The sequence below is a fragment of the Salvia hispanica genome, chromosome 5 (assembly GCF_029641045.1).
Source record: "Salvia hispanica isolate PSC_SH4W2 chromosome 5, Shi_PSC_v1, whole genome shotgun sequence".
In the NCBI taxonomy this organism is placed as follows: Eukaryota; Viridiplantae; Streptophyta; class Magnoliopsida; order Lamiales; family Lamiaceae; genus Salvia; species Salvia hispanica.
This window is the reverse complement of record NC_142696.1, coordinates 38,428,812-38,455,237: the sequence shown is the minus strand read 5'-3', so window position 1 is coordinate 38,455,237 and position 26,426 is coordinate 38,428,812. Positions and strand designations below refer to the sequence as shown.

The following is a 26,426-nucleotide window of genomic DNA, read 5'->3' as shown; positions in this document are numbered from 1 at the left end:
CTTCTTTTTTTTTACCTTAAATCAATGCTAATACTCCCTATTGATCGATATTGAGTCGAATTTTGGATTAAATAGAGCAAAAGGCGTCAAAATTGATTGGTTAGGCCGAAGTGCATTTGTAGATCCAAAATTATTTGGGGTTTACGAATTTGGGCAGAGATCAACTCATGTGATGGTTTATTATGTATCTCAATCTTAAGTTTTATCCACACATATGTTGATTATTATGCAAAATAATTAACCAACATCATCAACAACAAAATATTATATTCAAGAGAATAGTTAACCAACATCATTAACAACAAAATTTTATATTCATGAGAATTTTTTCTCATCCGAAAACATAAAACGATTGATTGAATCTCTCCTTTTCCACGAAGGAAAAATAAATAAAAACTGAAGTACATTGACAAGAGACCATAGTCACAATTAATTTTGGAATATATTTAATAAGAAGACAAAAAACTATGACTATGTAAGTTAGGTATTATCATAACCGGCAAAAAATCAATACTATAAAAATGAACGGGCCCAATATCATCTCAAAATGAGAGCTTAAAGTAGGCCCATTATTGTCGTCCACATGAATTTTGCAGGTGAGTGGCCCTTTATTTGTAACAATAAGACACCTTTTAAATAAATAGTTTACGTGTAAACTCCAGAATTTTAGTTTTGCATATAAGTTTAAATTTTTTATGGAAATTATTAAATTATTGATTGTTCTAATTTTGCAATCAAAATTTAAGTTGGTCTGATTTTACAATAAATCAAGATTCCTACATAGATAGTTTGATGATATATTTACGTAGCATTGTCGGACGTCAATCAAAACGATGTTACATTAGGCAGCAAAACAACGCTATATTATACTAAATAAAATAATTTCATTTGTTTGAATTAGACTTTATATTAAGAAAAAATAAAATGGAAGTGAGAAACGAGAAAAAAAATGAGAAATGGGATGAAACTGATACGACACCGTTTCACTACCTATAATTGAACGCCTTTTTGATTGACGTCCGATAATGGCATGTAAGTAGAACATCATCAAATCATGTCAATATGAAGATCCTAATCGGTTGCAAAATCAGAAAAATCAATTGTTTGATAAGTAATTTACAAGAGTATTTGAAAGCGCTTATGCGAAACCAAATTCGACTAAGCAAAATAAACAATGTTGTTTCTATACAATAATATAATTTTCTAGTAATATAAAATTTTGTATCGTTGTTCTTAAATATTTTAAAAAAAATCTAAATACCTGACGTTGAATTTTTTTACATCCAACTCTATTTTTGTCGAAATTAAAATTAACGCGTTGGTAAGAAATGTTAACGTAGCAATTTTCAATTAATGAAAATGATGTTGTCTTGCTAGTTTAGTTTGAGCTCGCAAGTTTGTTGTGGCATGTGGGTGAGAATTCTAATAAATCTAAGTACTCCAATCTGACAGTTTATAAACAAAAGTTTAGGATATTGTTTCATGAAAATGAATCTATTAAATGAAGTTGCTATATTTGTTGGGAATGTCATGTGAGTCATGTGCCAAATTCAACCGATCATTAAAAATTTAAAATGGTATCGTTCTTACTTCTTAGCATGAGATAAGAGAACTAGTCATACTGAATTACCTTTTTATAAATATAAAGTACTATAAAATTAACTACATAGAGATAGAGAGATGAATTAATTACCACAAGTACGATTTAAAAGATCCAAGATTGGAGTCGATTTAGAAATGATAAGGGCATCTGCAATGGGGTGGACGATGCATCATCCGCCACTGCAGCATCGTGGACGATGGATTATCTATCATCCGCAGACGATCGGAGGATACCCATCGTCTGCCACTGTGGACGACGCGGACGATGCGACGCGTTTCCGTTTTTTTTTTAATTTTATTAAATTTTCAAAACCTATATATTCCTCTCATTTCACTTCATTTTTCACTTCATTTTTTCACTTCACTCTTCACTCTCAAATTCACTACATTTTCTACATTTCAAGCAAAATGGATTCCGGAGATTATCCGAATAGTCCGATGTTCGATGGTGCACGATGGCCGGGTACAGAACCCGACGAATACCGGCCATTCGACACCAACGCCGAGTACGATCCCGACTTCAGCACCGATTCGTACGAGCTGTCCGACATGGAGCCTTCTCCCCACTGCCCCTCCGTCGCCGCCGCCGTGGCGTCTGCCCAGAAGTTGCCTACGACGGAGGTGTGTGAAGAGTTCGCCCCGGGAATGACGAACTACTCCGACCCCGAATCCATCATCTTGACGAGATGTTGGATTGATGTTTCGGAGGATCCGGTGTACGCCAACAACCAGAAGGTGACTACGTATTGGGAGCGCATCGCCGAGAAATACAACGCGGCCAAGCCGGCTTACGCGTACAAGCGCCACGGGGAGCAGCTCCGCAAGCACTGAGATCAAATAAAGAAGCAGGTAAATTTGTTCGCGGGGGAGTACGAGAAGTGCGAGAGGGAGCAGGCCAGTGGAGAGAGTCTCGCGGATGTGCGGGACAAAGCGATGCAGTCGTACATTTCATTGTACGGCAATTTCAATCACTACCAGTCCTGGGTGCTGTTGAGGGACAAGCAAAAGTTCGTTGGTGATGTGATTCCCCAATCGACGGCAGCGAGGAGGAGGGCGTCGAAGCTCACCCTCGCTGATTATACAAGTAGCGATAGCGGCGCGTCTCCAATGGACCTCAACAGTCCGGTGTTCGATGATGAGAGTTCCGGCACACCGATGTCCTCCCGGCGTCCCCCTGGCGTCAAGGCTGCCAAGGGCAAGGGCAAGCCACATCATCCTCCGCCGCGCCGCCTGACCAGGCCCCGAGTTCGACGCTGTCCGCGACTTCGACTGCGGCCCATGCGTACGCGGATTTGGCGGCCTCCTCCGACTACCGGACGTTGTTGGACGCGCACACCGCCCTCATGCAGGCGACCAACCCGGCTCAAATCGAGGGCATCCAGCGGATGATCGATGGCCTCAGCCGCAAGTTGGGACTTCTCTAGACTAGCCTCCTTTTTTGTATTTAGTGCTTTTTTTTTATTTCTTATTTTGTAACTTTTTTTTAATTAAGTAAATTTAGAATTTTCCTTTAATTGTGTTGTTTTTATATGTTTATTTTTATTTTTTACATTTGCAAACATAAAAATATAAATACAAAATAGAAGTAAAATGCTTAGGGCGTCGCTTAGGGCGGGCTATAGTCCGCTCCACTGCAGGTGGAATAGGAGGAGGATAAAATGCTGACGTAGCGGTGCTTAGGGCGTCGCTAGGGATGTCAATCGGGCCAGCCCAACGGGTTTCGGGCCATCCCTATTCGGACTCCGAGTTTATCGGATGCGGGCTTATCGGGCTGAGATTTTATCGGGTTCTAAATTTTCAGACCTAACCCTAAACCTTCGGGTTTCGGGCTAGCCCTGCGGGCTAATCAAATTTAAAGCAAATAATTAACTATAACACTAATTTAGATTTTAAGAAATCTATATCTATATTTTTATAATAAATCAATATATTATATTATCTATATATATATATATAAATCTGCAACATAAAAATATAATTAACATAAATTAATCACTAATCAAGTAATAATATAGAATCAATTCATCACATATATTTAGCACAAAATTATAGCGTAATTAATAATTATACATTAACTAAAATGTCCAAAATATCATTAAGATGCAGTCAATGACATATGTTTAGTAATAAAGTAATTACTGGAGTATTAAACTAAAAAAGGATAGAATTTATTGACTATTTAAATTCTTTTTCTGTCTAAATAGCATAAAGCTATTATTGACTATTTAAATTCCTTTTATGTCTAAATAGCATAAAGCTGAAATAATGCCTAACCAAATAATGTATATAAGGCATCTCATGATTCCCATATTAATTTTGTTCTCCAGTAAGCGATAGCTAAAAAATCTAAGATACTCCCATATTATATTCACATACACATAAATCATAATGTATATGCTATATAAGCCATCTCATGATTCTCATTTGCAGTAACTATAAACCAAATACATCTCCATTATCCATATACACATTATATTATTATGTAAATAAATTGGTAGTACAGTACATCTTATTCGTACTGACATATTACACCCACGATGTTGATAAACATAGCACAAAAAGTATTTTTTTAATTTTAAACAAATGTATACATATAACAAATAGAAAAAAAGAGGGGAAGAGAATAGTGTATAATGCGTGAAAGTGAAATAATAGAAACGGTGATTTAAATACTAATCAATTGAAAGTGGAAGAGTAAGAAAATCATTAAAACTCACATATTTAATTTTTAGAATTTTTATGCATAGCCCAATGGGCTGGCCCGGCAGCCCGGCAGACCGATAGGGCTAGCCCGATTAGCCCGATTTCCTATCGGTTTATAGATTTTCGGCCCTAACCCTGTAAATTTACCGGTCTATTCGGGCTAGCCCATCGGGTTCGGGCTAAATTGACATCCCTAGGCGTCGCTTAGGGCGTCCCATTGTGGATGCCCTAAGTGGACTTAATTGAATTTCTATCATTCCATAGTAGTAGTATTTATTATTATTTTTTTTAATCTTGCCTATTAGCCAAGGTCCAAGATTGCTGCAATTAATTAGAAAAATATCTCAACACCAACCAAATTGTTGTGCGTAATAAATTTGTTTAATGATAATGATACTCACATTAGTTTTTAGTTATAAATCAATAGAGACAGCATGGCATCACATACATAGTTTACGCAGGCCTACAAATTGCAAACTTTGATTTAATGCACATTATTTAAAGGTTAGTATAAAACTATTCTATGTTTTGCTTTGGCTTCGTGGGAACATCATGAATTGAGAATGCAGTTAGAAACTTAATTCGATTTCATCTTATTCCAAATTCTACTTCCATCTAACTTAGAGGCGGACCTACATGTTAAGGTGGGAGCCACTAGAAACCCCACCAATTTTCATATTATGCAAGTACTGTATATATTACTCCCTCCGTCCCACATTTGGAGTCACTTATTGTTATGGTTCGGATTTTAAGAAAGAGTTGAAGTGTGTAATAAATAAAGTGAGATAGTGGAGTGTGTAATAAATGAAGTGAGATGGTAGAGTGTGTAATAAATGAAGTGAGATGGTGGAGTTAGTTGAACGTGGGTCCCTTTTGACTTTTGATTTTTGTATTGATTTATTTTAATGTAGATAATGACATTTTTATGTAATTTTGATGAAGAATGGGGTAAAATTGTATGACCAAATATGGAAAATTCTAAAAGTGACTCTTAAACTGGGACGGACTTTTATGGCAAAAAGTGACTCTTAATCTGAGACGGAGGGAGTACATGTGAAATTCTCAATTATAATAGTAGTTCAAGTGGTTGTGTAGTTGGGCTATAAATCTTGAGTTCTTGTTGGCCTGAGTTTGAATCCTGTAAGTGTAAAAATTTATCTTTTCCAATTTTTCTTGTTTAATTTTTTTATTACTCATTTTTCTTGGGTTATGTTGTTTGGAATCTTCAGTGTAAAATTCTTGCGTCCGCCATTGATCTAAGCATCTATGGCCGGACCCGGAAACGCAAGTTTTATTATTATCAACACCTTCTAAGTTGATCTCGTTTTACCATTTATTTATTTTAGAGACTTTTGATGTGCATTCGTGAAATAGTTAAATATAAATGGGTAAAACTAACCAACTATTACAATGCATACTTAGCAATATGTGAAGTTAATTAGGTGAAAGGATAAAAAAAAAGGCTCTCAATAAAATTTGCACAAGTATTGTCAAGTTAACCCGCGATAAAACCGTATTCAAAAAGTTAATATCACTAGTGATTTTCATGCAAATATTGTACTTAAAATCTATGCAAGTATAGTGGATGGAAATATTTTTACAAATGGTTTAATATTGCCTTCTTTGTTACAAAAGTTAGCTTCTCTGCCAGTATAAACTATAAAGTAACCATTATAAATTGTCGGCGACGGTACAATTAGATTCTGATTTATTGGGGAGTAACATAGATATTTTAGATATTTATTGATGAAATTATTTGGTCTTTTTCTGTGTAGATAGTTTTCAAATTCAATAAAGTTAGACGTGAGAATTACCAGAATGATGACACGGTAACGCCAGCAATAACTCCAGATGTTGAAATAATATTCCAAGCATATCATAATAAATTGGCCATTTTCAACCTTATTAATACATTAAATTTGTATCTATTTCTACACTGATCGAATTAATGCTTAATTTTGTGACAACAGCACACCTTTATTAAATGTTCAAAATAATTGAATCAGTTGCTGAATAGGGAAGGGGTATAAATATATTCTTGAATTAAATTTAATTTATCCATACTTTAAATTTCTCTCCTCGATAAAAAGGATTAAAGTACTAAGTCTAAATAATTTCACATTGCCTTTTTTTAGAAAAGGAGGAATTGTCATCAAAGTCATGATATATTGTTTAATTCTGGCCAATCCCATAATTTTTAAAAACAATAAATTACTATACTTTTTTTTAGTTATCTCTTAATTTTAGATTTAGAGAAAAATTATGTACTATGATTTAGAAACTGAAATACTTTAGCCGACCCTTATAACAATATTTTATATTTTTCATATGAAAGTCAATAACTCTAGTGAGTAATATACGAATTTGTGAAAAAAAAATTAGATTCCAGCATACAAATCATACATAATTATTCTCCAAATCTAAATTGATGAGATAATTAAAAAATATATCAAAATTATAGTAATATAAAGTAATTATATTAAAAATTATAAAATTGACCAGAATTTGATTAAACTTTCATATTTTCTTTTACAATTTTTGACCTTAAAAGATACTAACACACTATAGATTTAACATATTTTTATAGTACTTATGTTAATATATGCAATGATTCATCTTTTCTTTTAAAAAAAAAATAATAATAAAACGGGTCCCACTATAAAAGAAAATTTCCTACTCCAATTTTACTAATCATGAAAATAATTCCTGATACTATTGATCAAAGCTTTCATTTTTTATATTTTAAATCTTCGGCTTATACTCGAATGTATTAATTATATTTAATAATCACTCATCCGTGGTTTGAAATTTGCGGAACGGAAATCAGCTGGAGCTGAGCTAAAAATTGGAACAAAAATATATGATGAAATTTTAAGAACATGTATAAACAATTTTAAATTATTTTTATTTTTGAAGTTGGGCATTTGCACCTTGAGCTCAAGTAGTGTTTAGTAATCAGACCACCTAATCCGTGGTTCCAATTTCAAACCATTAACTATATCAATTAGCTAGGTTATTAACGATTCTGATTTAATTTAACCATGCATCACTCTAACTTGCATCCACTTTACAAAAAAATAAGGGGCATAAATTAATGCGTGCTTTTATCCTTTTTCAAGACAATTTCTTTTTTGCTTTACATGTCTATTATTAAGACTTTCTTTTCTACTTTAATCACGTGCAGAGTCTTCAGCCCCTTTGAAAATTTTAATTTGCATTAAATAATATTCCGAGCCTATAATAATCTACTACTACTACTACTAACATTTATCACATTGCAATGCGAATTGAGATGCACACTCTATTCCGCTAAATTAAAATTAAAATTGACTATCTAGACTATCATTAATAAAATTACAGTCTATTCTAAAATTAAAATTGACTATCTATCATTAATAAAATTACAGTCTATTCTACATTTAATTGACTATGTACATAAAATAACCGATTGATTGATTGATACAACTCGAAGTTCCTATTTTAAAAACAAACCGCACACATTAATCACTCGAATTAATTGATGCTGATGCGATTCAATTTAAAATTGTTAATCAATATACTCCCTCTCCCTCTGTCATATTTAAGATGTCTACATTATTAAGCAGATATTTTAAGTAATTGGATATTTTAAGTAGGAGATGGAAGATAAATATTTATTTATTAATATAAAAGTGAATATTTTGAGTGTGATAAACTAAAAATAAAAAGTGAAAAATTTGAGTGAAACTGTGGAAGTAATTATGTCAGCTCCATCAAGCCATAGGAGCAACGTAAACTCTAATCACAGTACTCATTACATAACCAAAAACACAAAAATTATGCTGATACTACCAATAATGTTATTTCTTTGACACACATTATACAAAAATCGTAAATAGAATCATTAATTTTTAAAAAAATATTAGCAATAATTATAATGTATATACAAGTAGTATTACCAACATATTAGGGCATCCATAGTCCGCCCCAAACCCCGCCCTATGCTCCTCCATATCATCATTCTATCCTCCTACCCTTCCACTTGCAGTGGGGCACCCTAAAGTCTGCCCTATAGTTTTAACTCCTATTTTGTACTAGTATTTGCTTTTTATTTTTTTATGTTTGCAAACATATCAATTAGCAAGAATAAATATAAAAACACCACAAATTAAAGGCAAATCCTATTGTCAATATTTATTTTTTATTTTTTATGCTTGCAAAAATGGATCATCGTCGGAATTTATTATTGAATTTAGAGAGAAATTGAGATGGGGAAGAGAACGGAGTGAAAAGTGTGAAATGAAGTAAAAAAAATTAGTGATATATATAGAAGAAAATACAAAAAAAAAATAAAAATAAAAAATGTGTGCATAGTCCGGACTATCCTTCTTACCCCCTGCAATGGGGCGGAGGATAGTCCGGAGGATGCAAAAATGTGTGCATAGTCCGTGGATGATGCACAGGACGCGGAGGATGGAGGACGCATCGTCCGGACCCCTGCAATGGCGGAGGATGCATCGTCTGGCCTATCCTCCACCCCATTGTGGATGCTCTTAGAGCATCCACAGTAGGGGCGGCGCGCCGCCCGCCCCGAAGTCGTCGACGGCGCGGCGATGTATAGTGGAAGAAGCGGGCGCCCCGGCTTAGCCGGGTATGAGGCCGCGGAAAGGCCATCGGCGAGCAAACGCCGAGGACGCAGCGGTGGGGAGGCGGCGCGCCGATAGGCGCAGCTGTCTATTGTGCGGCGCATTCGCCGCGGCGGACACTTTCCAATTTTTTTTTCATTTTTTTTAATTTTGTTTTAATTGCCTATAAATACACCCCATTCTCCTCGTTATTTTCACACCATTCAAATTCTTTATTCCTACTTTGTCTCTCTAAATTTTGTGGATTCTATTGCTATTTAAAAATGGATGATTTGTGGAATGACACGTGGGATTCTCTGATTCAAGAGGTGCAGAAGGAAGCCGACAACGAGGGTGTGGAGGCGGCGGTGGCGCTCCCTCGTGCGATTCACCATCGTCGTACAATCACACGAGACCATTCCGGAGCGCATCAACGGCTGATGGCAGACTACTTTGGCGATAACCCCCGTTACTCATCAGAGATTTTCCGTCGGCGTTTCAGAATGTCGCGACCGCTCTTCACCCATATAGCGACGACATTGGCGGCGCGGTACAGGTGCTTCACCCTCCGGAGTGATTGCACTGGCCGGATTGGGCTGTCTACTTTTCAGAAATGCACCGCTGCAATTAGGCAGCTTGACTATGACGGACCGGCTGATATGTTCGACGAATACCTACAGATGGGTGAGACGACTAGCCTAGAAGTGCTCCGACAGTTCTGTAAGGGCATCCAAAATGTCTTTGGTCCGGAGTTACTACGAAAGCCAACATCTGATGAGTGCCAAAGACTACTAGATATGCACGGAGCGGTGCACAGTTCCCAGGGATGATGGGGAGCATCAACTGCATGCATTGGGAGTGGAAAAACTGCCCAATGGCGTGGAAAGGCCAATTCACAACTGGTTTCAAAAGCAAACATCCATCGATGATTCTGGAAGCCGTTGCTGACTACCGTTTACGGATCTGACATGCGTATTTCGGTGTTGCAGGTTCGAACAACGACATCTACGTTATTCAGTCATAGCCTCTCTTCAATGATGAGTGCCGGGGGGAGGGACCAGAAATCAGATTTGTAGCCAACGGGAAATGCTGTGGACCAAAATAAAATAAAATGAAATGTGGCAAAAAAAAGTGTTTACTATTGCTGTGAAAACTTTTTTTTTTAGCCGTTGACAAATCAGAAGTGGCTTAGGAAAAAAAAAAGTGGCTTGTCCAAGAAGTGTCCTCGGCTACTGTGGATGCTCTCAGTAACAATACCTCCATCAATATTGGAACAAATTTAAACAAATCCGCTGTTTTAAAAATTAAATATACTCCTACTACAATACGACCAAAATATAATTACAAAAGAATTAATCATTTTTGTATTCTGTCATTTCAAAAATTATTAGCCTAAATTCGGGCCTTTTATATTTTTCCCCCCCAAAAAAAAAAAAAAGGCCGCCTCGTCCGCAGCAATATCTGCTGACTAAAGTCAGTCCTGGCCACAACAAAATTATGTCACATTCCCCACACAAAGTAGAATTAATCATTAATTAATCTCCTAAAATATCCGAATTAACGGCTAATTTCATATATTAATTAAAAACTTAATTCGATTTAAGACAATGATTCTCTCTCTCCCTCTCTTTTATACATCACGCATTATTGGTCTTCAACTCGTTCAAAATCCCACTGCCTCACTCTCTCTCTAAAATCAATGGCTTCCACTGCCATAAATCTCACTCTCTGTCTCTCTTTGCTCCTCCTCACCCAAATCTACGCCGACCAGACGGCTAAAACTTACATCATCCGAGTCGACAGCTCATCGAAGCCGTCCGTTTTTCCAACTCACTACCATTGGTACACAGCGGAGTTCACTGAACCCGCAGCCATTCTCCACGTATACGACACCGTTTTCCACGGCTTCTCCGCCGTGCTGACTCACTTCCAGGCCTCCTCCGTCCTCAAGCACCCCTCCGTCCTCTCCGCATTCGAGGACAAGCGCCGCCACCTCCACACAACGCGCTCGCCGCAGTTCGTCGGCCTCCGGAACCAGCGCGGACTGTGGTCGGAGTCCGATTACGGCTCGGATGTGATAATTGGGGTTTTCGACACCGGAATTTGGCCGGAGAGGAGGAGCTTCTCCGATCTGAACCTAGGCCCCGTGCCGAAGCGGTGGAGAGGCACGTGCCAAGCTGGTGTGAGGTTTAACCGGAGGAATTGCAATCGGAAAATCGTCGGAGCTAGGTTTTTTGACAAAGGTCACCAAGCGGCGTCCGGATTTGGGGGATTTGTCGGTGGAATCAACGAGACGGTCGAATTCAGGTCGCCGAGAGACGCCGACGGCCATGGAACGCACACCGCCTCCACCGCGGCGGGGAGATATGCTTTCAAAGCGAGTATGGAGGGTTACGCCGCCGGAATCGCGAAAGGAGTCGCGCCGAAGGCGCGCCTCGCTGTCTACAAGGTGTGCTGGAAGGAGGCGGGATGCTTCGATTCCGATATCCTTGCAGCGTTCGACGCCGCTGTGAACGACGGCGTGGATGTAATTTCAATCTCAATCGGCGGCGGCGAGGGGATATCCTCCCCTTATTATCTGGATCCAATCGCAATTGGAGCATACGGCGCCGTTTCAAGGGGCATTTTCGTCTCTTCCTCAGCTGGAAACGAGGGCCCTAACGGAATGTCGGTGACTAACCTCGCCCCCTGGCTTACCACCGTCGGCGCCGGTACAATTGATCGTGATTTCCCCGCTGACGTCATCCTCAGCGATGGGAGAAAATTCTCTGGTGTTTCTCTCTACTCCGGTGTGCCGCTCAACGGCAAAATGCATCCATTAATTTACCCTGGTAAATCAGGAGTGCTCTCTGCTTCACTTTGCATGGAAAATTCACTCGATCCAATCGAAGTTAGGGGGAAAATCGTCATCTGCGACCGCGGCAGCAACCCTCGCGTGGCCAAGGGGTTGGTCGTTAAGAAGGCCGGCGGCGTCGGAATGATTCTCACCAACGGAGTATCCAACGGTGAGGGTTTAGTCGGCGACGCCCATTTAATCCCGGCTTGCGCCGTGGGCTCCACCGAGGGCGACGAGATTAAGACTTACTTAGCTTCGAATCCAGCGGCCACCGCCACGATCAGCTTCCGTGGCACGGTCATCGGAATCAAGCCGGCTCCGGTTGTGGCCTCGTTTTCGTCCCGTGGGCCGAACGGGCTGAACCCGGAGATTCTCAAGCCCGATTTGATCGCCCCAGGAGTGAACATTCTCGCGGCCTGGACCGACGCCGTCGGCCCAACCGGGCTGGACTCCGACAACCGGAGGTCCGAGTTCAACATCCTCTCGGGGACCTCCATGTCTTGCCCTCATGTGAGCGGTGCAGCGGCCTTGCTGAAATCGGCCCACCCTGATTGGAGTCCGGCCGCCATCCGGTCAGCAATGATGACAACGGCGAGTTTGACTGACAACTCCGGCAACCCAATGCTCGATGAATCGAGCAATAAACACGCCACGCCCTACGACTTTGGTGCTGGCCATATGAATCTTGATCGGGCTATGGATCCCGGATTGGTGTACGATATGACAAATGAGGATTACGTCAATTTCTTGTGTGCGATCGAGTATGGGCCGAAGACGATTCAGGTGATCACCCGGACGCCGGTGAATTGTCCGATGAGGAAGCCGTCGCCCGGGAATCTGAACTACCCCTCAATCGCGGCTCTGTTCCCGAGCGGGGAGAGTGGGGTTTCGAGCAAGACGTTCTTTAGAATGGTGACGAATGTTGGGGAGGAGGCGAACGCGGTGTATAGAGTTAAAATCGAGCCTCCGAAGGGCGTTAGGGTTAGCGTGAAGCCATGGAAGCTTGTGTTTTCGGAGACGGTGAAGAAGCTAGGTTACTATGTTACTGTAACTATTGATAGCAAGAATTTGGTGTTGGATGATTCGGGTGCTGTGTTTGGGGCTCTTTCTTGGATGGATGGGAAGCATGTGGTGAGAAGCCCCATTGTTGTCACTCAAATCGAACCTTTGTGAAATCAAAATTATGGGATTTCACTCTTGTGAGAAATCTTGATCATAGGCATGATCTTTGAAGGTGGAATTTCACTCTTGTAAGAAAGGGGGAGGTGGTTGGTTTTAGTGTGATGTTTTAATATTTGCCTGTAAATTTTGTTTTTGGTTTTTTGAACTTAAGAAGTTGTTTGAGTTGATTAGAATGTGTGATGTGATTATAGATGATATGTTTTGTTTTGGGATCATCTTATTGTGCTAGAATTGAGTAGTTCTTGCTCTTTGATGGTTTTTACATTCAAGGATTATATATCTATGACTCTGCAATGATTTTGTAGGTTTGTTCTTTTCTTTGAAATGTGATAATATTACAATTTCTTACCAACAAAGTATATGTTGTGAATGGGAAGATTTCGACCTCAAAAGGGACTACACAATGCTTTAAGCACATAGCATACCATCTAATAATATCATAAAGAGCTTTGGATCTCTCCTTTCTTTAATTTTACACTTTCTTTATTTTAATGTTGCTTCAAGTATCACATACTAAAAGGATAAAGATATCTTGAAATTGCTTTATCTAGGATAACTAATCTGTGATAGGCCAAATGCATCTATGGCAAGAATCATTAATTACTAACCTAAGAGTAACATAATGTGACGTGATTCAGTTGATGGATTGCAAATCTTTGGTTTCATTTTACTACTACAAAATTCGATTTGGAAGTTCTGTATTCCATCAAAATACATTGATTGGACACAAAATTTCCCAACTTGACTAGGGATTTTGCACTTCAAAATTCTGATCATTTTTTTTCTTGGCTTTTAATAATATAGTAATAGTACTAATAATTAACAAATTGATAGTACTACCTCAACTCAACTTTCATTTTTCTTTAAGTTTTCTATTCCCTCTGTATGATAGGTCACATTAAGATGCCTTGTGAACTTGTGAGTTGTGATCCAACATCATAATTAAAGGAAGGTACTACCACTTGCTTTATAGGGGGCCAAAGAGGGGTTAAATGATAAGGGCATTTAGCAAAGCATTATTGAAAAAGCACAAGTGTTTGAAGTCAGCATCCAATGAATTTATGCATTATATTCCCTTCCTCGAGATTTAATTATGCGAAGTTCTTAATTTAATACTTATATTCGTGTATTGTTAAATTAGTTAATCCACTCACTCCTATTGGACTTAGTGTTCTTTTTTTAGAATATTCCAAATATATAACTTTAACTTGTGTCATAAAAAGTGTATATATCTATTTTTACAACTTTTTAGCCATAATTGAACATCAAATATTACAAAATTTTCCAATGATTATTATTCTTGGTCAAACAGAGTACTGAATATTGATTCCGGCCTGTATGGATAAATATTTTTGGAGTTTAACTTCAATTAATTAGTGAAAATTTAGTAGTGCATCACTTTATTTTTTCATACATAAAATCGAAAGTGGACCTTCTTGTGGTACTCAATATGTAATTAAGGGATATTAGATATTCTCTATTGTAATATCTAACAAAATTTGTGGCCATAATAAGACAGTATTCAACTATATATGTACCATATGCTTTAAAATGCAGCAGACATGATCTTACCTACTTAAAGCCCCTTAGATTCTAAGTTTGAATCAGAAAAGCATTTTCACCAAATAAAATTAAACTAAACTAGTGTGTGATTAGTAGGGACAATTTAATATAATCATGCCACGTTACTATCTTTATAGTATGACTTTACCAACTACATATGTCGTTCATGCTAAAGATGTTGCCCTTCTACTAGGAATGCACTTCTATCAATTCAAAATCAAACAAAGCATGAGTTCGAGTTCGAGTTCGACTCGGACCTTAGTTCAGAAGAAATAGTCTCGTGCTTAGCTATCTTATCATGAGATGCGTCAACATTTGAATCCAAACTCATATCTAATGACATATTTTTAGTTAGATATGCTAATAAAGGTTACAAATATGTCACTAAATCATGAGTCTATCTCAAAACGGTAACATACAATTTTTCCTGTATTTTGTTAGAGAAATTATATATTACATATCTGATTTGAGCACCATTATTGTATGATGCACGTTTATAATTGTTATTTTAAATTTCATATATTAAAAAATATTAATGATATTTTTAATTTTATAAAATTCATAAAAATTAATACTCAATTTATATGTTTTTTTCTATAACTTCACATAAATGAATAAATTAACAGATTGAATTTTAATCTAATTTTATAAAATAAAAAATAACTTTAAATGTGAATCATATAAGAATGATGCTCACGTAACATATATGGCAATAAATTGCTATATGAAAGAGTTAGATACTGTAATTTGTTTTCATGTTTTCGGGCCTGCAACTATACCTCATACTATCAGTTATCTGAAATCGGGCTGGGCTTCGGAACAGATTGGGTTGAACATCAATCACAAACTCGATTATAATGTTGCTAACATTTGTAAATGGAGTAGTACTAACTTTTTATAATGGGCCAATGATTTTATATTATAATTGGGCCATTTTCATTTAGCATAAACATCCTTTACTATCATTAAGATTTTGAGCTGAAGTGGATTATCTTGGGTTAATGTCACATAACAATTTCCTGCATTTGAACATACCAAACATTTAATTTTCACTTCGATGGTGGAAGCATTTGATTTTACCACCGTTTTAATATTTTCTTGGAGCCAGGACTAAGGATTCATTTTTCGTATTTTATATCGCAATAATTTTCAAGTCTCACTCGTAATTGTAAATCATCATAAAATTTATTATTTTAATTGAATTTATCATATAGTATATATGATGACCAGTATTTTGAAAACCTGAAGCTTAACATAGTATACACTAATCCAAAATGACATACTATTAACTATAGTGATTGAAAAAATATATTAAAAACCAATAGCATACCGTAATCAGACGGTAAATAATCATAATTAATAATTACAAAATCACAAATAAATACCATGATAATTATACACCCTAATTTATAGTAAAATATATTTTTTATTATTAAAAACAAGTCTATCTTGAGAGTTGAGATTCGCCTGGTCAAATGTTTACAATTTCCCAGACAAATATTTAATGCAAATGCAATATGTATGTGTGCTCACACGTTGTTTACTTCGACTGTCCTCTAAGTAATCTACTACTAGTATTTTATTTTTTTCACACACACTCTTCCTTAATTAGGAGTACTTCCACATTCAGTAATAGTTGTAATATATTTTGCTTCTCACTTTCTTGTTAGAAAAACAAAATAGATTCAACGGATTCCATGATATTAAGACAAGCACCAATAAACAACAACACAAACCATTTCTATTATTTTTGCTCATGATACCGATTTCTCTGTATTTTTAAACTACAAAGTGAAACTAGAAAAAAAGTCTTTAAACAAATGCTTTCCACTATCTCATAAAAATAAATATCATAAGAAGTCTACGTGAAAGACTTAATTTCATTTGATACTATATCTTTTCACCATTTTTTTTTACTTACTTAATTATTTTATGTGTAGTCAGCTTATTAATATACAATTATCAAATTACATATGAGCTGTAAATAGAGTTGGGTTAGATAATTCAAACAACTTATTTGAATAAGTGAATAAAAAAGTTACACTAATTTAACTTCGTATTCATTTGACCTTATCTAACCTTTTTAGTCAATTAACTTCTTACACTAATCTAACTTGTTAAAGCATTAAATATAATCCAGATACCATTGGTGGAGTAATATTTACTATTTTTCTTGAGTTTTGGTTAAAAAATGCAAATACTTTGAATAGAAACAAATTAGTAAACCGTTAAGCAGTAGCAGTGCACCGCCGCGGCGACTGCGTGTGTTTCGTGTCTCCCTCTTCCTCACCGACTTCCCATTACTTCTCTTAATACCTAAGATTTCCACAAATATAAACTCAAACTCAAACTCAATTGAAGAATTAGCCCACAAAATTAAGCAGAATTCTCAAATATCCCAACTAATACTATGTCTTCGTCGCGCACTTCTCTCTACCCTCAAGTTGATCAAACCAATCCAGAATCCAACTCTCAATTCATCCCCAAAAACACTTCCTCATCCATGTATCCAACAATCCAGATGCACGAATTAGCCGAAAACCTATTCCCAGAAACGGACGATGAAAAAGCCGCCCCCGCTGAATTCGACTCCTTGGAGCAAGTCCTCGTCTCGATCCCTGGTTCAATCGTCCACTTAATCGACAAGGAACGCAGCGTCGAGCTCGCTTCCGGCGATTTCTCGGTGGTGCAGCTCCTCCAGGGCGGCAACGCCGTTGCCGCGCTCGCCCGCGTCGGGGATCAGATCCAGTGGCCCCTCGCGCGGGACGAGGCCGCGGTCAAGCTCGACGATTCGCATTACTTCTTCAGCCTCAGAGTCCCCGCCGCTGCCAACGACGGCGAAGATCTGTTGAATTACGGGTTGACGATTGCAGCGAAGGGGCAGGAGGGGAAGGTGAGGGAGCTGGACGCGGTGCTGGAGAAATTCAGCGCGTTTAAGGTGGAGAAGGCGGCGGCGGTGGTGGAGCAGGGGTGGTGGGGGGCGGTGGCGCGGGAGGTGTCGCCGGAGGAGATGAAGGGGGAGAAGAAGGAGGAGGTGGAGAAGAGCGCCGCCGCGTATTGGACCACGCTGGCGCCGAATGTGGAGGAGTACAGCGGGAGCGTGGCGAAGCTGATCGCGGCCGGGTCGGGGCAGCTGGTGAGGGGGATTTTGTGGTGTGGAGATGTCACTGTCGATAGGCTCAAATGGGGGAATGAATTCTTGACTAAGAGAATGGGGAAAGCCTCAAGCTCTGAGATTAGCCCTCAAGCTTTGAGGAGATTAAAGAGGTACTAGTTTCTTTCTTCCATTTCAATTCTTTAATCTTTGAATTTAATTAAAAAAAAGGATTTTCAAGATTGATTTTGTGTATAATGCTTTGCATTCAATTCTCTGTATTGCTTATTGTTGAAATATTTGGGATTTTGGGGATTGTGTACTTGTGGTACTGATAGTAATGCTGTATGTACAAGTGTGTATTGCTTGGTGATGAAGTTGATCATGGTTGGCAGGGTGAAGCAGATGACGAAGATGTCGGAGAAGGTTGCAACTGGGCTGCTCTCGGGGGTTGTGAAGGTCTCTGGTTTCTTTACTAGTTCAGTTGTGAATTCTGCAGTGGGGAAGAAATTCTTCAGCCTTCTTCCTGGAGAGATCATTCTTGCTTCCTTGGATGGATTCAGTATGTTCATTCTCTCTCTCTTGCTTTTCTTATCTATATCTTTGAGTATCTCTATGATAGAGATGAAGAGATAGCAATAGTTGTAATTTGTAATGTGATATTTCAGAGAAATGGAAGTTGTGGTTAACTTACTTATGAGTTGTGATATTATATACTCCCTTTTAGTATGTCTTAATTTACCCTTTTGTGTGTTGATTACAGATAAGGTTTTTGACGCCGTGGAGGTTTCTGGGAAGAATGTGATGTCGACTACATCAGTCGTTACAACAAAGCTCGTCTCACAAAAGTAAACTTTTTACTGTCTAAAATAGCAGACTGTATTAGTTTGTATTGTATTGCAATAGGAGAGGTGTTGATGGTTTGAAATTGATTGCAGATATGGAGAGCAGGCAGCGGAGGCAACCCATGATGGGCTGGGCGCTGCAGGCCACGCCATTGGGACGGCATGGGCTGTGTTCAAGTTAAGGAAAGCTCTCAACCCGAAAAGCGCCTTGAAACCTTCAGCTTTTGTCAAGGCTGCTGCCGCCGAGGCTAATGCTGCTAAGTTGAAGGATAAACAGAAGAAATGATCAGACATGTTATGTTACTTGATATGCTTTTGATCCATGGATTTTCTACTTTGCTAGGATAAAAAATGTATGCCATGTATGTGTATGATCTTGTTTTACATAGTAATGGAGAGGTGTTTCTTGTCATGAATCTTGCTTTCTTGTTACATGTTGACCTGTCTCTGGAAAAACAAGTGAAAATAGAAAAACCTAGTACTACTAAGTATGGTCAATTATTAATCTTGCTAGAAAACTACTGAGTATGGTAAATTATTAGTCAATCTTGCAATTTAATGACGATTATAATATAAAATTTATGTATGAAAAGGTAGACAGATAATATTATGCGAATAAAATGTTTGGCTACTTAAATAGTATATATAGTTTAATATACTTAGTCAGTCAACTCTTAAATTTTTATGATATAAACATCATGTTAACAAATTCAGACATGTACTACCATCTGGAAATATTCGTCACTAGAATTGAGAAAATATCAAAATATTATATAATTAATTACTAGTACTGTTTAGGTTTTCCGGAATCAGGCCCAATTAAACATCAACAGTAGTAATCCTAATACTGCATGTAATTATAGTTGGGTGAAAAGCTCGGTATTAAGTCAATTTTATTTAAAAGCCCAATAAAGTTAGGGTAGTTACCAAAAAAATACTCCAAAACTTATTTTCTACTTTATCAATGGCACTTGTAGGATTTGTATTTTGTGGGCCTTCACATACGTTCGGCCTACTAGAAATTCAAATAAGTTTTAGCACAAGAATTTATTCCCTCCGTCCGCCATTAGGAGTTCCAGTTATGGACAGAACGGGTTTTAAGGAATATTAAGAAAAGGATGTGGAAAAAAGTTGTGGAATAGAGATCCCACTTATATATATTAGTTTTAAATGAAATAAGAGTGGAATGAGTTAGTGGAAGGTGGGACCCTGATAAGTCTAATTTCATGCATCGGTTATATAGTGAAAAGCATTATATTTTGCTGGGTCTAACACGGTTTCTAAGCCAGGTGTGTGACAGAATCGCTAGATTCAGGAGATGCTGAAGGAAACAGTCTAGCGAAGAAATGAAGTAGAAGTGAGCATAATCTAAGGAAAAGAAGGCTTGAAGAAGGGAGTCAATAGCTGAGGGCAACAAAGTCTATCTATACCTCTCTGGGCCCCACTTCAACGCCTATAAATAGAGGAGCATGCAACACACAAAAAAAAAAACTCTTTTCGTTCACTCTTAGCTCTCACACAACACACACTTGGGAAATGGGAGTTCTGAGGTAGTTTTAGGTTTCAAAGGGTTAATTCTTCAGAGAGATTCCGTCGTAACACCGTCCGCGTGAGGGCGAAGATACAATCGATTTACTTTCAGTTCTTTTGCACTCTATTTCGTTCGAACTTCACTTTTGGAAGTCGATTTGGCTGTTGATGTTACTGATTATCTATGCACTTTTTAGTTTTCGTTATAATTGTGTTATTTCGTGTTGATCTACGTTGATCCTGCTGTTGAGAGTTTTTATATCGGCAAGTTGCATGTTGATCTCTGTTTTTGTTACTTTAGTGCTCGATCTGGGAATTTGGCTGTAGATCTGTGGTGTTATTGTTGATCGGAGGTTGTTGGTTAAATCTGAAGTTATGAAATGTTTCTTTTGGCTGGAGTTTGTGTCGGATGCTTGGATGCGGAGTGGATTTAGCGTCCGAGGTTGGATCTGAACAGGGGAAGTCAAGTTATGCATGGATTTTGAGTTTTCTGTTTGCTTTCTGTTTTGCTTCGTCTAGCATCCGTAGATCTGTTTAGTTCTTAATTGTTCTTCATTAAAATTGTTTAAACCCAGTCTGCTCTGTTCCGATTTCGCTCATGCTGTTTTCTTCTGAGTTTTTACGCAAATTGGTTGGAGAAGATGATGTCGCTGTTAGTTAGTACCTTAATTAGTTGTTTTTCCAGCTTTTCGTCCGTACTCTGTTTTTTCAGTTATGGTCCCCACCGTCAGTTTATTTTCCAGATCTAGGTAATTAGAGTAGTTTCTCAGATCTAGTGATTGTTCGGTTTAGTTTTCATGCATGCTTTTGTTGTTTCGCCTAGATCTAGCTGTTAGCGTAGCAGTTTAAAATCCAAAGTTTAAGTTTAATTTCCTCAACCCAAAAAAATGCGTGGCAGCAGCCAACCAAAAAACAATCCCCTAATCCTTGAGCATGATTATTACGCATCCATCTCTGTGGGATCGATCCCTACTTCCCTGTGCTAGGTTTTAGTAAAGTGGTTGAGGGTTTTTGAAGGAGTGCTCTGTGTGTCCGACGACCAACGAGTTCCTAGACCGTGTGATCTAGCGGATTTGCTGGACCTAGGAACATGTTATTTTTTTCTGTGCACACAGTGACCACCCACACACTAGTTGTGTCGTCTCTTCAAATGGCGCCGTTGTCGGGGAAGGATGACGTTTATTGTTATTGCGTTTAAGGATTTGGTGTAAATATTTTAATTTCTGTTATTTTGTTCTCCTTGACAGTTTATGAACGCAGGCTTCCATTCTGGAAGTTGGGCGAGCTCATCTGGGTCAGGGAGCGGCCAATACAAGTGGCGAGTCAAGGAATCTACGTCTACCATCACCACCAGATCAGGTTTAAGGACGAGGGACCCATTTCCGTTCGAATCAGAAAGTGAGAAGGAGTGGAACTCATCAGGAGAAGAGGATCCGAAGTCGTCCACCGAAACTGAGCAATCCGAGACTGAGGAAGAGGAGGACGTGAATATGGCACACATAGTGGACCCCAATCCGAAAATAGGCTCGCTCACCGCGCATCTAGACGGTGAGCCGGCCCATGCCATAGTCTCAAACCCGCGCCGGAGGTCTATTGATATCAAGACAAATGTACTCGGAGTTTTGCCCACATTCTCTGGACGAAGGAACGAATGTCCTTACGAATTCCTAAACGATTTCAGTAAGTTGTGCAGCATTCAAAAGAGACCTAACGAGGCGACTGAGGAGGACTACCGTTTACGTGCAATCCCGTTTGCCCTCAAAGGGGAAGCCAATACTTGGCTACTGAGGCTTTTTCGCCAGACTCGATTAACACATGGAAAGATTTCAAGCTGAAATTCTTGGATTATTTTTTCCCTTCCAACAAGACGAATGCCTTGAAGAAGGAGATTCAGGAGTGCAAGTAGGAATATGATGAGTCTCTGAGTTCTTATTGGTCCCGGTTCAAGGGATTGCTGGATGCTTGTCCGAACCACAGGATGATAGAAGCGGAGACCTACTATCTGTTTTACGAAGGTGCAAATCCTGAATCAAAGGACTTGATGAATTCCTCGAGCGGGGGAAACCTTACCAAGAATAAAGCAAGTGAAGCTAGAGAAACTTCGGGAAGGTTGATTGAGGCGAAGAAGGACCCGCGAAGCATATTGAGGAGAGGGTCAGCCAATGCAGTAACGGAACAAGATGACAAGAAGGTGGAAGACAGGATCGATAAACTGGAGAAAGCATTGCTGAATGCAATTGAGAAATACAATCCGCATGCTTCAGCAGAAAATGAGAAACCCCCTGGTCCAGAAGAAAGGCAACTTCAGCCGTATTACAGTCAGCCCTGTGAAGGGGAATGCCAAGTTCAAGCAAATTCGATGGGAAGTTGGAATCCAGACGAAAGTTGGAACCAAGGAAGACAGAGGGATGCTCCATGGAGGACTCACCCAAACTTTAGATGGACTGACCATGATCAAGGTCAGTCATCCCCACTTCAGCTCACGAATTATGCACACCCTCCGGAGAGGCAGTCCAACTGGTCAGGGAAAGGTCAAGAGGGGCAATTGCAACTGGGGTACAGGAATCAGGACCATACTAATTGGGGAAATAAGAATCAGAACAATCCACGGAGCTCCTATGTGCCACCTCACCAGAGAAATAACCAGGGGAATTACCAGAATTCCCAACCGAATCATCAAGGGAATCACGGGTCAAGCAACCAGTACAACAACCATCAAGGGAATCAAGGGAACTATCGTCAGAACCAAGGTCAAGGACCGAATTTTAATCAATTCAACTCCAGGCCACAAAGGAGTTTGGATGACATGGTCCACGACCTAGTGAATTCACAGCAGTTCATGCAGAATAACCTGCAATCCAACAATGACGTGGTGCACAAATTGCAAGACGCTCAGTCTGAACATAAAGCCGCCATGGACATGATGGCAAAGCAACTGTCCCAGATCGCAGTTTCCTTGAATGAGATGCGGGGAAATGAAAGGAAACTTCCTGCCACGGTCAAACCACCAGACCGAGCAAACATTAGTCAAATCACCTTGAGATCTGGGCGGGGTTATGAGGGACCGACTTTGGAAATTGACGAGGAGGTACTTATGCAGGATAGTGTAGGGGAAAAACGTCAGACGCATCAAGGGGATAGCCCTAGACCCAGGGAAATCCTTGGTCAGGATGACCTCCAGAAGGGAGATTTAGGGGGATCCCTACCTCGACCAAGAGACCCATTCTTCCTAGACCCAGAACCTGAAGCAGTGAGCAAGGAAGGGAACAGGGAAGTTGGTGAAACCCAGGCTGGGACTTCCACAAATGCAGTAAAGCGAGCAAAACCATTTCCATACCGAGGGGAAGCAAAGAAAAAGAAGGATGATACAGAAGATCTCATGGAGATTTTTAGCAAGTTGGAAATCAACCTGCCATTCTTGCAAGCCCTAAAAATGCCTGCTTTCAGCAAGTTCATCAAGGAATTCATTGCAGGAAAGACCAAACCAGACGGGAAAATTGTGATCGGGGAGAATGTGTCTGCTGTGATACAAAAGAGAAGGATGCCCTCAAAATGCACCGACCTAGGTATGTTCACATTACCCATCTCTGTAGGGGACATCAAGGTTGAGCATGCTATGTGTGATCTAGGGGCGTCCATCAATGTTTTACCGCTTTCAATCTATAAGAAATTGACTGGAGTAAGGATGGTTGCTACCAAGGTAGTGATCCAGTTAGCAGATAGAACTTGCATTTGTCCTGAAGGTGTGTTGGAAAATGTCATAGTTAAAGTGCATGATTTTCTATATCCTGCTGATTTTTATGTGATCAAGATGAATGATAATGAGTCTGCTGAGTCTAGTGGCGTGCTTTTAGGGAGACCATTTTTGCGTACTGCTAAGACCACTATCGATGTCTTCGATGGAACAATTTGCTTGGATTATAATGGGGAAAAATATACATTCAGCATAGATGAGGGGATGAAAAGGCCTTTAGATGTTGAGAATCTGTATGCTATTGATGTTATTAACCCCCTGGTCCAAGAATATCTTGAGACGGAATTGATACAAGAACAAATTGACAATTCGGAGTTGAGCCATTCAATTGACAGAGAAGTCGTAGGATGGTGTGCAGAATGAACACAACGGAGTTGACAGATGAGGAACTCACGGAGGCCATCATGGAGTTTTGCAGAAGTCCCGAGTCAGCCAAATCTAAGGGATCGGCTCACGTGGCTAGTCTGGAGAATTCTCCTGGGTCTGGGAAGGAGGCATTACCAGAAATTGCAGACAAAAATCCCTTGCCCCAGGAGACGAATGGAACAAAGAAGGAACTGAAGAAACTTCCGCCAGGCCTCAAGTACGCTTACTTGGAGGAGAATGAGACATTCCCAGTAATAGTCAACAGTAACCAGACCAAGGAGCAGGAGAAAGGGTTGTTGGAAGTCATCAAAAGAAACAAGAAAGCAATAGGGTGGACTCTCTCGGATTTGGCAGGAATAAGTCCGGATCTTTGTATGCACCACATTCGTCTAGAAGAAGGTGCGAAGGCTCATCGAGATGCACAACGGAAACTAAATCCGAACATGCGAGAGGAGGTCCTAAAGGAGGTGTTAAAATTGCTTGCTCTAGGGATCATCTACTCCATTCCGGACAGCGAGTGGGCCAATCCTGTCCATATGGTACCTAAAAAGTCTGGAATACAGGTTGTTAAGAATGAAAAGAACGAGCTGGTGCCCACTAGACTAGTGACGGGGTGAAGGATGTGCATCGACTACAGGAAGTTGAACGAAGCCACAAAGAAGGATCATTTCTCCCTACCTTTCATTGATCAGATGTTAGAAAGACTGGCTGGCAAACAGTATTTTTGTTTCCTTGATGGATACAGTGGCTATTTCCAGATCTACGTTAACCCAGAGGACCAAGGGAAAACCACGTTCACGTGCCCCTTTGGTACTTATGTATACCGAAGAATGCCGTTTGGATTGTGTAATGCACCAGGAACTTTCCAACGGTGTATGATGAGCATTTTTTTGGATCTGCTGGAAGTATGCATTGAGATATTCATGGACGATTTCACCGTATATGGGAACTCATTTGATACTTGTTTGGCTAGCCTTGATCTAGTGTTACAGAGATGTCAAGAGAAGCATTTAGTATTGAATTTCGAGAAATGTCATTTCATGGTAACGGAAGGCATTGTCCTGGGTCACGTGGTTTCTGAGAGAGGGATACAAGTAGACAAAGCAAAGGTAGATGTGATATCAAAGTTACCGTACCCTACGAACCAAAAAGAGGTGAGAGGCTTCCTAGGCCACGCAGGGTTTTATAGGAGGTTTATCAAGGATTTCGCGAAAATCGCGCAACCACTCACTCATTTGTTGCACAATGATGTGGAATTCGTCTTTGACGAAGGATGCAAAAAGGCATTTCAGTTGCTCAAGGACAGGTTAGTGTCAGCACCAATTATCAGGGCGCCAGACTGGAATCATCCTTTTGAGATAATGTGCGACGCCAGTGATTTTGTTGTGGGAGCTGTCCTAGGACAGAAAATTGATGGAAAAAGTTATGTGATCTTCTATGCTTCCAAGACGCTGAATCAGGCTTAGAAGAATTATGACACCACGGAGAAGGAAATGTTGGCTGTCGTATACTCGTTTGAAAAATTCCGACCTTACCTTCTTGGGTCGAGGGTTATAGTCTTCACGGATCACACAACAATAAAGTACTTACTGGCTAAGAAGGAGTCTAAGCCGAGGTTAATCCGTTGGGTGTTGCTCTTGCAAGAGTTTGACTGGGAAGTGAGAGACAAAAGAGGAACGGAGAATAGAGTAGCCGATCACTTGAGCAGAATATATCAAGGGGAAACAGAAGAGGCCATACCTGATGCCTTCCCTGAGGAACATTTGTACTTTCTGGAGAAATTTCCTAGACCAATTGACTGAAAAGCAGTTTTGGCTTTAACCGGTCTAGGAGAATCTGATAAAGGGAAGCGTACACTTAACGCAGAACCGTGGTTTGCTGACTTAGCCAACTACTTGGTCACGGGAGAGGTGCCAAGCTCAGACGAAGTTTCCCGGGCCCAGAGGATGAAAATTAAAAGCGAAGCCAAATATTACTTTTGGGACGACCCCTACCTGTGGAAAATGTGCTCAGATCAAGTGATTAGACGCTGCATTCCCAAATGGGAACAAAAAGATGTGCTAATTCATTGCCACACTTTGGCATGTGGAGGTCACTTTGGACTAAGGAAGACAGCAAGGAAGGTTCTGGACAACAGTTTTTATTGGCCGACGTTAAATAGGGATGCCTTTGAGTTTTGCCAGTGTTGCGAGAGATGCCGACAGACGGGGGGAATTTCAAGGAGGGACGAGATGCCTCAGGTCCCGGTGATCGTGTGCGAAATTTTCGATGTGTGGGGAATGGACTTTATGGGACCGTTCCCATCATCCTGTGGGAACACTTATATATTGGTTGCAGTAGACTATGT

At 39.5% G+C, this 26,426-nt stretch overlaps 3 protein-coding genes across 3 annotated transcripts; all 3 read left to right on the top strand.

The window, feature by feature from the left end:
* Nucleotides 1-9,193: 9,193 nt before the first annotated feature.
* On the top strand, nt 9,194-9,739 carry LOC125189384 (uncharacterized). Its single transcript, XM_048086666.1, has one exon. The coding sequence runs from the start codon at nt 9,194-9,196 to the stop codon at nt 9,737-9,739; it is 546 nt and encodes a 181-aa protein (XP_047942623.1).
* Nucleotides 9,740-10,552: 813 nt separating this feature from the next.
* On the top strand, nt 10,553-13,231 carry LOC125187999 (subtilisin-like protease SBT1.6). Its single transcript, XM_048084712.2, has one exon. It carries the CDS (start codon nt 10,609-10,611, stop codon nt 12,916-12,918), a length of 2,310 nt encoding a protein of 769 aa, XP_047940669.1. The 5' UTR covers nt 10,553-10,608; the 3' UTR covers nt 12,919-13,231.
* A 3,469-nt stretch (nt 13,232-16,700) lies between these two features.
* LOC125190763 (protein EARLY-RESPONSIVE TO DEHYDRATION 7, chloroplastic-like) lies at nt 16,701-18,845 on the top strand. Its single transcript, XM_048088153.2, has 4 exons — nt 16,701-17,757; nt 17,980-18,146; nt 18,348-18,432; nt 18,523-18,845. Exons 1-4 carry the CDS (start codon nt 16,901-16,903, stop codon nt 18,713-18,715), a joined length of 1,302 nt encoding a protein of 433 aa, XP_047944110.1. The 5' UTR covers nt 16,701-16,900; the 3' UTR covers nt 18,716-18,845.
* Nucleotides 18,846-26,426: the final 7,581 nt, after the last annotated feature.